Raw genomic sequence first — 15,489 nt, 5'->3', positions numbered from 1 at the left:
GAAGGTCACAAACTGGGATCACCTGACACAGGACAGGGCAAATGTCATAAATACATGCCAGTTGCAAAGTGTTTGAATTTGACCACATGGCTATAGGGTTGCTGCAACAATCATAAGTGTGAAAAGCAGTCCTAAGTCACTTTTTTCAGTGCTGCTGTAAATTCATATGGTTGTAAGTTGAGGATTACCTCTAGCTCTTCTACAATCCTACGCTGTCCAGATGTGCTTAATTAAAGAGTTTAGGGAATTACCGCAGGTAAAGTGCAACATAAATAGAAGCTTTCAGACTGATGAAGACAACCCAGCAAGAACAGCATTCATTCTGCACTCAAGTTGTTGAAATTTTATCTTCGTGCCTTCCAACTTGGGGACAGAAAATTAAGATTCCCTTAAAATAATACAATACAATACAATAGTAGAGTTGGAAGGGACCTTGGAGGTCTTCTAGTCCAACCCCCTGCCTAGGCAGGAAACCCTATACCGTTTCAGACAAATAGCTATCCAACATCTTCTTAAAGACTTCCAGTGTTGGGGCATTCACAACTTCTGGAGGCAAGCTGTTCCACTGATTAATTGTTCTCACTGTCAGGAAATTCCTCCTCAGTTCTAAATTGCTTCTCTCCTTGATTAGTTTCCACCCATTGCTTCTTGTTCTACCCTCAGGTGCTTTGGAGAATAGTTTGACTCCCTCTTCTTTGTGGCAACCTCTGAGATATTGGAATAATGCTATCATGTCTCCCCTAGTCCTTCTTTCTCTTAAGCTAAACATACCCAGTTCCTGCAACCGTTCTTCATATGTTTTAGACTCCAGGCCCCTAATCATCTTTGTTGCTCTTCTCTGCACTCTTTCTAGAGTCTCCACATCTTTTTTACATCGTGGCGACCAGAACTGAATGCAGTATTCCAAGTGTGGCCTTACCAAGGCATTATAAAGTGGTATTAACACTTCACGTGATCTTGATTCTATCCCTCTGTTGATGCAGCCTAGAACTGTGTTGGCTTTTTTGGCAGCTGCTGCACACTGCTGGCTCATATTTAAATGGTTGTCCACTAGGACTCCAAGATCCCTTTCACAGTTACTACTACTGAGTAAGGTATCACCTATACTGTACCTGTGCATTCCGTTTTTGTTGCCTAAATGTAGAACCTTACTCTTTTCACCATTGAATTTCATTTTATTAGATAGTGCCCAATGTTCAAGTTTGTCAAGATCCTTCTGTATCTTAAGCCTATCTTCTGGAGTGTTCCTGCCAGCTTGGTATCATCTGCAAATTTGATGAGTTCCCCATTTATTCCCTCATCCAAATCATTGATGAAGATGTTGAAGAGTACTGGGCCTAAAACAGAGCCTTGGGGTACTCCACTGCATACTTCCCTCCATGTAGATGCAGTTCCATTGAGAACTACACGTTGAGTGCGGTTGGTCAGCCAGTTACCAATCCATCTGGTGGTGATGCTGTCTAACCCACATTCTTCTACTTTATCTAGTAGTAGGTTATGGTCTACCTTATCAAAAGCCTTACTGAAGTCCAAGTAAACTATATCAACGGCATTCCTCTGGTCCACTAATTTTGTCACATTATCAAAGAATGCAATAAGATTAGTCTGGCATGATCTGTTTTTGACAAATCCATGTTGGCTTTTGGCTATTACTTTGTTTGCTTCTAGGTGTTCGCAAATTCGTTGCTTGATTATTTTTTCCAGAATCTTTCCTGGTATTGAGGTTAGGCTGATAGGTCTGTAGTTTCCTGGATCTAATTTTTTCCCTTTTTTGAAGATGGGAACCACATCAGCTCTTTTCCAGTCCTCTGGTAGTTCCCCGGTGTTCCAGGATCTCTGAAAGATATAATTCAGTGGTTCTGAGATCTCGTCTGCTAGTTCCTTCAGAACTCTGGGGTGTAATCCATCCGGTCCTGGTGATTTGAACTCATCTAGGGTAGACAGGTGCTCACTTACCATTTTCTTCCCTATTTCAATTTGTGTTCCTAATTTTGTGGTGCTGCTTTTGATAGGTTGGACTGTTTTATCCCTTTGTGTAAAGGCAGATGCAAAACATGAGTTAAATAGTTCTGCTTTCTCCCTGTTGCTTGTCACCTTCTTGCCACTTTCTCCTAGCAATGGACCAATTGTTTCCTTAACTTTTTTCTTGTTTTTAACATGTTGGAAGAAGCTTTTTTTGTTAATTTTTACTTTTGTGGCAAGCCTTTCTTCATTGTGAGCCTTAGCTTTCCTCACTTCATCTTTACAGGCTCGGGCTATTTGCTGATATTCTGCCTTAGTTATGTCCCCCTCCTTCCACTTTTTATACTTACTTTTTTTGTCTTTCAGTTTGTCAGATAGTTGTTTATGCAGCCATGCTGGTTTCTTTTGGGAGCTGTTGTTTTTCTTCTTCATTGGTATTGTGTTAGACTGGGCTTTTCTAATCTCATTTTTCAAAATTTCCCAAGCTTCTTGAGTTGTTTTCCCCTCGAGGATTCTCATCCATGGAATTTTTCCCAAGCTCTCTCTAAGTTTATTGAAATTAGCTTTCTTAAAGTCCAAGACTCTAGTTTGACTTTGTTCTACTACTTGTGTTTGGATAATGTTGAATTCCAATATTGCATGGTCACTTGCCCCCAGGGTTCCTATGGCTTCAACACCTTCTATCATTTCCTCTCTGTTAGTGAGAATTAAGTCCAGTATGGCTGATCCCCTTGTTTCCTTCTCTACTTTTTGGAAAACAAAGTTGTCTGCTAGGTTTGTTAGGAACCTGTTGGATCTTCCACTTGGTGCAGAGTTTGTTTCCCAGTTGATGTCAGGGTAGTTAAAATCTCCCATTACTATTGTGGTGTGCTTCCTACATACCTTAGTTAGCTGACTAGCAAAAAGTTCATCTTCTTCCTCTGCTTGGTTGGGTGGCCTGTAGTATAGACCTATGGCAATGTCATTTCCCCCACAACCTTTAATATAGACCCAAATGCATTCAAGATAGTTCTCATTATTGTTGTGCTCTATTTCTGTAGAGACATAGTTATTTCTTATATATAGTGCAACTCCACCTCCTCTTTTATTTGGTCTATTTCTTTTAAATAATTTAAATCCTTCTAGCTGTATGTTCCATTTGTCAGTTTCATCCCACCAAGTTTCTGTAATGGCAATAATATCATATCTGCCCTCTTTTACTTGAATTTCTAATTCTCCCTGTTTATTCCTCATACTCTGTGCATTGGTATATAGACATTTGAGTCCATTTTGATTGACCTTGTGTTTACTGTCTACATAACCTGTATTATGCCTGACTGCCCCTATTTTCTTGCCACTTGTGTGATTCATGCACATGGTATGACAATCACTATTACATGCTTGGTTTTGCTTGACAGCAGGAGTGATAATCTTACCCACACACACATCTATGTTACATGCATTTATAACCCTATGAATTTTAGTTTGCTGGGGACAGAGATGTTCTGTATCTATTAATTCTCTGTCCCCGCTCTTCAGTTTAAATGTTTATCAAGAAAATCTGTGAATTTAATGCCAAGTAACTCAGTTCCTTTCTTGGATGGGTGCAACCCATCTCTTTTGTACAGTTTTTCATTGGACCAGCTACAGGCTTCATGACTAATAAAACCAAAGCCTTCCCTTTTACACCACTCCTTTAGCCAAACATTAAACTCTGCTACACGCTGGCCCTTCCCTTTTTGTTCCTTATATACAGGTAAAACCTCTGAAAAGATAAGCCTACAACCTATACTATTAAGTTCATACCCCAAGTTCTGGAAATCATTCTGCACAGAAAGTACATCTTTCTGGGATAGATCATTAGTGCCAAGATGTATAATAGCATCAACGTCACAGTCCTTACTTGCATTCTTGACTATCTTAAGAATACGCCTCTTGTCTCTGCTGGCAGTAGCACCTGGCAGATACCTGACCTCTTTTAAAACCTCCTTATCCTCTCCTAAATTAACATCTCTTACGATTGAATCACCAACCAGAAGGTGACTTCTCTTTTTACATACCTTGATCTTCTTCTGCGACTGATGTGTGATACCTGGTTCCCCTTTTCGCCTTTCCGAAGAAAGTTCTTCGTTTTGGACCACGATCCCCTGCTTATTTGAGTCATCATTATCACAACTGCCTTGACCTATCTCTTTAGTGTCCCCATTAAGGTCAGCAAGGGCACTATATCTGTTTAGTGTCCCCATTAAGGTCAGCAAGGGCACTATATCATATTAATGCTCTTGCGTTACTCTTATCTCACTTGTACTCATAATCTTTAATGCAGGTATTTCCTTGTCTTTGTTTACATTGAATAGGATTTATATGGGTTAGACAACATCCAGAAGATCACCTTTGGCTTATTATTAAGTTGTTATTTTACCAGTTATAAAATATATTTTAATCTGTGAAGTATACTAGTTAAAAACCAGTAAAATATTTTGTATTTTAAAACAGTGTGTCTCAACCTTGGCCACTTGAAAATGGGTGGACTTCAATTCCCTTACTTTGCTGGCAGGGGAATTCTAGGAGTTGAAGTCGTATCTATCTTCAACTTGCCAAGATTGAGAAACTCTGTTTTAACATACCGGTATATCCTCACTGCTTCTCAAAAGATTGATGCAAATTGCATCCTGGAGTCTGATTTTATTGAAAAGTATGTCTCTGGTTGGTGTAAGTCATCCACGTCTTCCTTAGACAAGAGGCTTATGATGTATCTTGTAAAACTAACGTAGAAAAATTATTTATTAGATGCTGTGTATAACTGATTTATTAATATATCACTAAATTAAGTGGTACTTCTACTATTTAAACCTGTTGCCCCTTCCCGCCTGATCCATATTTTTCATCATGAAAGCAGCATATTGTTTTGACAAACGCAGAAGTTATTTGATCAGAGAAGACTCAAGCAGTTAGTTTGTAGACCAGCCGATTATTTCATTATGAAAGTCATACCTGTAACACAGCTTTGCATTTCAGTTGGCCTCTGCAGAATGCACCTGAACCAGTTACTTCACTCTAGAGAAGAAATGTATGTAGTTGAGATTGAAAGTATTCAGGAATTGAAAGGACATACAAAGAAGCAAATTCTTAAAGGGGATGAACAATGATCCTCAAAATGAACAAACTGATGATCCAGGTGTGTGTAGTAACAGATCCATTCATTCTGCTTCCCAAAATATTCTAATTCCACTTCTGTTTTAAATTGTTGTAGATTGAAACTTCAGCCAAGCAGAATGATACAGATGACTCTCAAGCTTATGCTGTTGCTCCAGCTCTTGATTCTTCCAGCCTTCCAAGTACCCCCATTGATATTCACTGTGAGCCTGTGCTAGTGAGAGGAAATGATACTGGACTGGTAAGAACGGGAAAGCCCTGTGCATATATTTTCCTTGGAAATATAAGTCTGTTCAATTCGGAATCTGGAATTTATTTGTGACTACGGGAATGTTGGTTGTTCAGTTCTACTTACATCTAAAAATCTGCTTCCCAAAATATTCTAATCTTGATTTTGTTTTAAATTGTCGTAGATTAAAACTTCAGCCAAGCAGAATGATACAGATGACTCTCAAGCTAATGTTGCTCCGGCTCTTGATTCTTCCAGCCTTCCAAGTACCCCGATTGATATTCACTGTGAGCCTGTGCTAGTCAAAGAAAAAGATAATGAATTGGTAAGAATGGGGAAACTCTTTGTATACATTTTCCTTGGAAATATAAATACATTCAATTTGAAATCTGGAATTTATTTGTGACTATGGGAATTTTGGTTGCTCGCTTCCACTTACGATTAAAAATCTGCTTCCCAAAATGTTTGATTTTGTTTTAAATTGACATACGTAGATTGAAACTTCAGCCAAGCAGACCGATACAGATAACTCTCAAGCTTATGCTGTTGCTCCAGCTCTTGATTCTTCCAGCCTTCCAAGTACCCCCATTGATGTTCACTGTGAGCCTGTGCTAGTGAGAGGAAATGATACTGGACTGGTAAGAACGGGAAAGCCCTGTGCATATATTTTCCTTGGAAATATAAGTCTGTTCAATTCGGAATCTGGAATTTATTTGTGACTACGGGAATGTTGGTTGTTCAGTTCTACTTACATCTAAAAATCTGCTTCCCAAAATATTCTAATCTTGATTTTGTTTTAAACTGTTGTAGACTGAAACTTCAGCCAAGGAGAATGATACAGATGACTCTCAAGCTAATGTTGCTCCGGCTCTTGATTCTTCCAGCCTTCCAAGTACCCCCGTTGATATTCACTGTGAGCCTGTGCTAGTCAAAGAAAAAGATAATGAATTGGTAAGAATGGGGAAACTCTTTGTATACATTTTCCTTGGAAATATAAATACATTCAATTTGAAATCTGGAATTTATTTGTGACTATGGGAATTTTGGTTGCTCACTTCCACTTATGACTAAAAATCTGCTTCCCAAAATGTTTGATTTTGTTTTAAATTGACATAGATTGAAACTTCAGCCAAGCAGACCGATACAGATAACTCTCAAGCTTATGCTGTTGCTCCAGCTCTTGCTTCTTCCAGCCTTCCAAGTACCCCTGTTGATGTTCACTCTGAGCCTGTGCTAGTCACAGAAAAAGATAATGAATTGGTAAGAATGGGAAAAATCTTCGTATATATTTTCTTGAAAATATAGGCATGTCCAATTTTGAATCTTGAATTTATTTGTGACCACCGGAATGTTGGTTGTTCAATTCCTCTTATGTCTGAAAATCTGCTCCCCAAAATGTTTTAATCTCCATTTTGTTTAAAATTGATGTAGACTGAAACTTCAGCCAAGGAGAATGATACAGATGACTCTCAAGCTAATGTTGTTGCTCGAGCTCTTGATTCTTCCAGTCTTCCAAGTACCCTCAATGATATTTGCTGTGTACCTGTGCTAGTGAGAGGAAAAGATACTGGACTGGTAAGAACAGGAAAGCCCTCTGCATATATTTTCATATGCACCAAAGACAAATTCCTTGTGTGTCAATCACACTTGGCCAATAAAGAATTCTATTATATTCTATTCCTTGGAAATATAAGTAAGTTCAATTTGGAATCTGGAAATTACTTGTGACTACAGGGATTTTGGTTGTCCAATTCCTGTTATGTCTAAAAATCTGCTTCCCAAAGTATCGTAATCTTGATTTTGTTTTAAACTGTTGTAGACTGAAACTTCAGCCAAGGAGAAGGATACAGATGATTCTCAAGCTAATGTTGTTGCTCCAGCTCTTGATTCTTCCAGCCTTCCAAGTATCCTCAATGATATTCGCTCTGTACCTGTGCTAGTGAGAAGAAACGTTATTGGATTGGTAAGAATGGGAACATTTGCATTTTTTTTTCTTTGAAAATATAGGCAGGTCCAATTTTGAATGTATGTGTGACTATACAAATGTTAGTTGTTCAGTTACTTTTATGTTAGAAAGTCCCCAGGAAAGCTAATTCCTTGGGAATTAGTTGAAGTTTAACTATATATGGAAGGCAGCATGCTATAAAAGATTATTCTGTGTGTCCTCCACTTCCTTTTGTTGTTCTAATACATGTGTTTTATTTCAATTATCTCTAGTCGTACACTTGGAAAGCTGCTCCCTTTCATTCATTCATTCATTCAATCATTCATTCATTCCTCGCGAAATACAAATAACTCAAGGCAGTGAACATACCTAACCCAATTCTTCCTATTTTCTCCACAACAACAGGCTAAAAACCAGACAGCATGGGCACCTGAAGATTATCAGGAGCCACCCTGGAGTGTGAACCAAGCTGACCAGTATCTCAAAGTGTCTGAACGTTACAAAGACTCGGTAAGTTGATTCTGGTCATAATGAAAATAATTGTTAGTAAGATGGGGACGGAGACTAGGTGTGGGACATGAGTTGAAGAGTGAATGAGGGTTATAGAGAGGAGGAGAAAAAGTTGCTTCCAAGAAAAACAAAGACCTACATTGACACTTTAAAGCATCTCCAACTTGGTCCCTTCTAGATATATACACACAAGTCCTATAGTTCACATAGTCTGTTATTTGGAAACATTAGAGGATGATCTTAGTATGTTTCAGAATAGAAAAAGTGAACATTGTTGTGTTCTGTGGATAAAGTTAAACTTGAGATATTGGGGGGCAACGTAACATGTCACAATTATATAGTGGAACTAGATAGCATTCATTGGCCAGGAAACTGAGATTAACATTTTAGCCCAAAGTTTAGTATTAATGACGTTTTGAATTTTTATGAGTGGTTCTGAGTTTGAAATTGAAAAAGATGGATTCCTCTTGATTCCTTATTGGGTGGTTTCATTCTCTTTTCAGGTCTCTACTTCTATTTCTTCTAATGAAAAGCATAATATTGAAAGCCTGGCAAAATCCAAGTCTAGTTCTCCAAAGATTCATCACAGCATCAATTCCAAGCATTCCAGTACAAATAAATCCTCAAGAGACTTACGTTGCCAAAGTCCAAGATCCTGCGTGAGGCAAGAGCGTAGCTCAAGATCTTCTGGCAAGCGAGACCCGTCCACTGAAAGACAGGATAGAAGTTCAAAATTATCCTGTAGCCGAGAACATAGTTCAGGATCTTCCCACAAACAAGAAGACTCTCCTCAAAGAAAAAAGCGTAGATCAAAATCTCCTTACAGACAAGAACAGTCTTCTCAGAAACGGGGATGTAGCCCAAAAACCTCTCTCGTGCAAGAACATCGTGTGAAATCAGTACACAAGCGAAAGCGTAGTTCAAAGTCTCCTTCAAAAAGGAAACGAAATTCAAAATCTCAGAAGCTGGATAGGTACTTTGGATAACTAATTGTGTGTATTTTTTTTAGGAATCGGGCAAGTAAAAAAAGGTAGGGCCACATGGATAGGACAAATTAAGAAAAGGACCTTGAAAAAACAGGAATTCTCATAACAAAAAAGAAATAATAGGTGGATATATTCAGCTCTTAAAGAATGTTCTAGTGGGCATCAGTCTGAGATGCAGACATTTCTACATAAGCACCAGCTTTTCCCTCAGACTTTCTATCTTTTTTTTACTTCATTGCTGCATATTCACTGCAATTTGTCCTCCCCATTGAGCCATTAGTACTTCATTCAGGTGGCATATTTCTTTAACCAGTAAACATATATGTTTTTAGTTTGTGAGAGTAAGACTTAATCTTACATTTTTAACCAGTATGTTGAGTTTTAAATGTGATATATTAGTTGAGGCAGAATCCTGAGGCTGAATTGAGGCAGAAGGTTTCTGCCGCTCAAGTGAGTCCTTTTCTCCCACTTCAGGTGCAAAGAGAAAAAGTTGGGAAGAAGTTGCTGCCATTGCTATAACCACTATCAACAGAGCTGCAGTCCATCCCAAGAGAGTTTGTGTCACAGATGTTGCTCTCCTTCTTACTTAACTTGTAAAATAGAACACCTCAATGTTTCCAAAGGTTTGCTTTTCCTGAGGATTTTATGTCAGAAATAGCTCAGAATGTGACCTATTCTGTTCTCCTTGAAGGGACTGTGTTTTAGTACCTTTAGGATAGTTACTTAAATTATTGTGGGTTAGCTTTTTCTCTAAACTTCAACCAGAGGTTATAATTGCTTTTTTTCTTGATAATGTGATCTCCAAAAGGAAAACCAAGGTGGAGCTTAGTATTAAGTTAAAAAAAGTGGCCAATGAGATGCCTATGGGAAGCCCAAAAATTATCAAGCAAATTGAAAGGCATGTGCTATCAGTTTATTGAAGTGCCTTTCAATGTTGGCAGGAATAAACTACATCTTGTAATGAATTAAATAGATTGGCTGAATTTCTTTTATGAAGAAATGCTTCCTTCCATGAGAATATGAATATTTTGTAAAATAACTTTGTAAATTAAGAACAAAGCTAATAGTTGGTTGGGCCCTGTTGAATATCTTTTTGGAAATTATATGGAAGTATATATGACTTTAATTTAATTTTATACCGTGCCTTTATTTTTTTTTCAAATAAGGTGGCAAACTTAATTCACACCTTCCTCCTCCTATTTTCCTCACAATAACAGCCCTCTGAGTTGGATTGGGCTGAGAGAGCATGACTGACCCAAAGTCACCCAGCTGACTTTCATGGCTAAGGTGGGATTTGAATTCACAGTCTCCTTGTCTTCTAGCCCAGTGCCTTAACCACTAGACCAACCTGGTTCTATACCAGTATTTTATTTTATTTTTTATTTTATATCACTCTGATATTGTTTTCTCCTTCATTGTTTGCATTTGTATTGTTTCGGTCTTGGAACAGAAAACCAAGCATCTCTATGAAGAAAATAATAATCTGTTTCTGATTTTGTTTTTATTTCACAGAAATAAGAAATGTGTATGGCATGCCATACCACCTTTCTCCCAAGGGGTCTATTGCGGTAAGAGAATATGGTTTTATTCTACTGACCAGGCTAGATGAGGGTGAGGAGAAACTTGTAAATTATATCATACCAGAAGAGATGATGCAAAGATGAAAGTGTATTCCCATTTCTTCCGTTAACGATGAAATGAAATTCAGATTGTCTTCTTTAGGAATTCATATAGAGATTATATTAATTTTGAGGTCTCCAGCCCACTTTTTCTCATTTTCTTCTCTCTTGGCCCTAGGAGAGGCAAAGTTGGTAGGAGACTCTGGTGTAGGAAAAAGCTACTAGGCTGCAATTAATATTCCACTATCTATCAAAGAGTCTACATTCATGAATCTCCTGGAAATGTATTTGATAACAATCACATTGTTTACATTTTGATTTGTCTGTTGACATTTGAGTTCTGTTACCAATTTTCATGTGTCTGCTGTATGGATTAGTAATACATTTAATATTAAGTATGCATGTTTTTTTCCCTACATTCATTCATTATGTTTGTAAATTGTTATTCATTTATCCTTCCAGGAAATTATCTCACCATAAAAATCATTCTGGGAAACTGGATATTTAATTATCCATTATGTACTGGATAATTAGTATAGATAAACATTAGGCTTAATATTGTTATATTTTGCTGTTATTAACTAAACGTATCTCCCAGTGGAATCACCTGCATCCCAGTGCTATCCAGAAGTCTTTAGACCAGGGGTGTCCAAACTTGGCAACTTTAAGACTTGTGGACTTCAACTCCCAGAATTCCCCAGCCAGCAGAGCTGGCTGGGGAATTCTGGGAGTTGAAGTCCACAAGTCTTAAAGTTGCCAAGTTTGGACACCCCTGCTTTAGACTGTATTGTTGCAACTATAGTTTGTTTGATTAACAAACAGGGCAGAGTGATTCTGCTGTGCAGCTGTAGGATTTGTACAGTATCTGTACTGTACAAGTGCTGTTTAGTCTGCCCGTGGCAATTGGTTCCTTTCAACCACTTGCTATAAATGTCTATTCATTCTTCACTCACATATTAAGACAATTACATGACCCCAAAGTGTATATAGCCGCCTTTCTTCACATATTCCTTACACTTGTATGCAAATAATAAGGTTAAATTGGTTGTTTCAGTAAATCTGTAGGTGAACATATGCTGACTAATTTCCATATGGTACCTAGTTAATATCATATTTTCCTGCTAATCTACATGCAAACTTGCTATTTATGTGCAGTTGCTTAGAAAAGAGAACGTGTAGGTGCAAAAATCTGAACACCTTTATAACATCTTTTTGGGCAGAAGTATTACTTTCTAAACATTTCTTATAAGCAGTTATGTGTCTTTTTATTCTTCTGTGTATCCCTTCCAAACTACTAAATACTGTAAAGTGCCATGATGATGATGGGAATCCTCTATCTGTTCTATTTCATTCACCAACCTGCACCGGAGACGTTACGTAGCCCAGTGGTGGTCACCGGTTTGAGTAAACTGCTGTGAAACACCGGATGGGTTTTCCCCAACCGGGGAGGCAGCTTTAGTTCTACCGTGACCGGATGGCTAGATGGAAGCGAGGGATAGGCTGGGAAGGGGGCCGTGATGTATTCCTGCTACCTGACCGGCCATCCCCTCTGTTCTCTTGATAACAAGAACCGCTGTCACGGAAGCTGGCCTCCCCAAACTACTCCCTCAGACAATCCATCGTCTGGCTACCTTAAGTCAGTGGAGTAGCTCCAATCTCCCTCTTCATCTTCAATCACCCTCCTTTCTCTCCACCGAGTGAGGTAACCCCCCCTGGGGAGAAGGCACAGGTAGTTCTGAGCTGGTTGTTAACCCCATATGCTTCCACCAATCATTCACTGGCACCACCGGTTGAGATGTAGGAATAGCCCCAGTGGCAGAGGCCTGGTCTATCACGGGCCTCTCCTTAACGTCTTACAGTTACCTCTGTTTCCTCCTCCTGTGTTGGAACGACCAAAGCAGTGGCCTCAGGTAGGACCACTGCTGCTGCCTCGGCTCCTTCAGACATCATTCAGACCAAACAGGAATTATGCGAAGTGAAGTATTGATGGTAGAGAACTGACTTTCTGTCACGTTCCGGCATTCACGTTGAATACAAACAGAGTCTGTTTGGTGAAAAACTTTCTATCTAATATTACGTGATAACCAGCATTAAATGACAATGATGCAAAGGTAAGCAAATCCAAGTCAGTTCTAACCAAGTTAACACCATCACTCATATAGATACCATTATCCCACCCAGCTCCACCCAGATGACACCCAACCACCATCACCACACGATCAGCCACACCCCCACTCAGTGTCATCATAGCCTCCTTCCTGGTTAGCCACATCCGAACAGAAGAGTTATGTCCGAGTAGGCATTTGCACCCGAGTAGAATACTTCTGAGGAGGCAGTTGCACCCAAGTAGAAGAGTTACTCTGCAGAGTAGTGAGGGAAGCCTTGCAGAGCCACATGCAGCTACAAGCTCCGGCGACATCAGAGAGTCACCATCAATGTGGCAGTGTTGCTGGTGTGTAAGCATGGCTGAATGGGGGTGGCAATGGACGGGTTCCCCCCTGAATGGCAGCCCAAGGCCTGACATCTTCCTTCGAAACGTTTATGTTTATCTTCATTTGTTTTGTGCTGCTGCTTCTTCTTTTTTACTATTCTTCCTTAACCAAGAAACTCTTCTAGCTCAGAAAGCTTAGGGCTCCTTATGTCTGCTGCATGTTTGAAATCCCCCCACAAGCTGCAGTAATATTCAAATCTGGATACTGTGAAGTATTTTCATACAGCTAAATATCTTTTAAATTTTATTTACTTATCTTCACTTGGGTAATAAATGTCTATAAAAAATACACTGCTCCATTTTTTTTTAAAAAAGACAAGTGACTTTCTGGTATTATCTTAGTACTTCCCTTTTGGATCCTGACACAATCTTTTCTCCTCCTGGGATGGTAGAATGAAAAGGAAATAAGAGAGAGCAGACAAGTGGTGGAACCTAAGATACCGTTAATTGAAAAGGAAAAAAGAGCAACATCAAGGACCAGAAGGAAGGCTTTGAAGGTAATTTATAACACATCTTTCCAGATGCTAGGTGAAATAAGCCATATTTTAATTATATAAATGCTTTTGATTTTCTGAACATTCATATGTATGCATAGACATCTGTGGGGAGTAAAGGAGAATGTTGTCACGTGTTATAACGTCATCACAGGAATGATGAGATTAAGTATTTGTACATCATTCTCATCATGCAACTGACATAAATTAGTTCATTTGCACAATTGTCAGTGGAAGTTAACATCCAAAAATTCCTTTTAATTTACATCTAGTTTCTCACAATATAAGTCCTTGACTTACAACTGGTCATTTAATAACTATTCAAATTTAAAACAGCTCAGAAAGGATCCATTACAGTCCATAAAGCATTTCTAGTTCTCATAAAACATCGTGCTGCTCCCTCCCTCAGTCACATGATTGTGATCCGGGTGCTTGGCAACCGTTCACACTTACAATCGGTTGTCAAGCGCCCCACAATCATGTGATCTCCATTTAACAATGTTCTCTATTGAATTCCCCAGAAAATCAGTGGGGAAGCCAGCAGGGAAGGTTTCAAGCTGCTGCCGTCAGTGAAAGGATTTCCTCTCCATGCATGGAACAGAATTCTTGTGCTGGGCTGGAGAAACGAAGCTCAGCTCAGATCTGAGCTTCGTTTCTCCAACCCCCAGCAAGCTCTCAAAGGCTAGGGAACTGGTCCTTTTTTTGCACCAGAAAGGCAGGGGCAACTTGGCAGAACGAAGGGCAGTGGCAGAACCAAGAAAGGCAGGAGAGCCCAGTGTTTTCCTTCCCCATTGTTTCTTGCTGGCAAAACAGCTGTTCGGTGGGCATGTGTGAGAGCCACTTGAGAGATGGGTAGCAGAGCACGGGGGTATCTTGAGATGGGGGAAGCCTTGGGAAGCCCAAGGCAAATGGATTTCAGCCTGCACTAGGCCTTCCAGGATCTCTCCCTCCCCAGGCACACTCTTCCTGCTCTTAAAAGAACTGTCGGTTCATTTAACAAATGCATTAGAAAGAGCAGAGATGGCTGGTCATTACTTGAGGCAGTTCATTTAATGTTTGTCCTGACTTTCAACCCTAATGGGCAATCATAACTCAAGGACTGCTTGTACTGGAAAGTTTGATCTACTTTGCAGCAAAATTATTACATCAACAAAGGAGAATATTTGAGGCTCATAGTTGAAATGAGGGGTCCTTGGTGCTCCCTTAGCTTGCTTGTTCTCCTGTTTTCATTATCCTAACTAGGTAACATCATCAGAGCTAGTAAGGAGTGCTGTTTGCTGTCAGTTTATATTCTGGTCTCTTTGCCTGTTTGTGGGGGTAGGGGTGGTCTTAGGGATTCTTTGTGGTTGGACTGTTTACTGATGGCTCTTTGGCAGTTTCTTCATTGGAGTATTGCTTACTTGTTGATCTGCAGGTTAAGGACCCCTCAAATTATTATACTTCCTTATTATAGACTTCCTTTTTCCTAAGTATTCAAAATATGTATATTTTATACAGTCTACTTTTACGCAATGTTTTGCAGCAGGAGTTTCTTTAAATTGGGGAGGCTGTTGTTAGCCTTGTTAACTATATATCTCATTGGGAAATTTATTGATTCAGTCATCAACCAAAAAGGAGAAAACAAGCTCTCCTTGCCACCTTAATGCTGAAGAAGAAACGAATTCTTCAGTCCCATCCTGGACTCCTAAAGACCGATCTGCAGCAGTGCTGGCAAAAAAAGAAGAGCTTGAACAGGTAAGGAGAAGCTGAGCTTCTTCCCCCACTGGTTCCTAAACGTGACTGATGAAGATAACAAAAACAAATGGTAGAAAGGAAAGAAAAAAGACAGAGGACTTAGCTTGTGCATTTCATCTGCCTACTTAAGGATTGGGCTTCTTTGTATTTGTTTATTTATTTTCAAGCCATTTGTAGCTGAGACCATAACAAAGAATGGGAACATAAGCACACGTTATAAACGTAAATTTAATTTGTAAATTAGATTCTGAGAATTCATGGTTTGTTTATAGTGAGTATGAAAGGAAGATGACCCTGATGAAAACATGCAAGTGATATTGCATGTTTCATTCAAGGTCATCTTTCTTACTCAATACACCTGCCTTTAATATTCCAGAAGTAGCT

The 15,489-nt window shown here is 39.2% G+C and overlaps 1 protein-coding gene across 1 annotated transcript in view; it reads left to right on the top strand.

Annotated features, from left to right (window-relative positions):
- LOC309389439 (uncharacterized protein) overlaps positions 1 to 15,489 on the top strand; it is a 43,932-nt gene that overhangs the window by 26,834 nt on the left and 1,609 nt on the right. Inside the window, exons 9-21 of the mRNA XM_081947804.1 lie at positions 5,195 to 5,338; positions 5,511 to 5,651; positions 5,821 to 5,964; positions 6,137 to 6,277; positions 6,443 to 6,586; positions 6,758 to 6,901; positions 7,146 to 7,289; positions 7,677 to 7,781; positions 8,285 to 8,754; positions 9,242 to 9,390; positions 10,280 to 10,335; positions 13,270 to 13,374; positions 14,971 to 15,105. Of these exons, the coding sequence (XP_081803930.1) occupies positions 5,195 to 5,338; positions 5,511 to 5,651; positions 5,821 to 5,964; positions 6,137 to 6,277; positions 6,443 to 6,586; positions 6,758 to 6,901; positions 7,146 to 7,289; positions 7,677 to 7,781; positions 8,285 to 8,754; positions 9,242 to 9,390; positions 10,280 to 10,335; positions 13,270 to 13,374; positions 14,971 to 15,105 (2,022 nt within the window). The remainder of the gene's footprint in view (positions 1 to 5,194; positions 5,339 to 5,510; positions 5,652 to 5,820; positions 5,965 to 6,136; positions 6,278 to 6,442; positions 6,587 to 6,757; positions 6,902 to 7,145; positions 7,290 to 7,676; positions 7,782 to 8,284; positions 8,755 to 9,241; positions 9,391 to 10,279; positions 10,336 to 13,269; positions 13,375 to 14,970; positions 15,106 to 15,489) is intronic.

The sequence above is a fragment of the Natrix helvetica genome (assembly GCF_964273705.1).
Source record: "Natrix helvetica genome assembly, chromosome: 3".
NCBI classification, from domain to species: Eukaryota; Metazoa; Chordata; class Lepidosauria; order Squamata; family Natricidae; genus Natrix; species Natrix helvetica.
The sequence above is the reverse complement of the archived record's forward strand: the minus strand, read 5'-3'. Positions and strand labels throughout refer to the sequence as shown.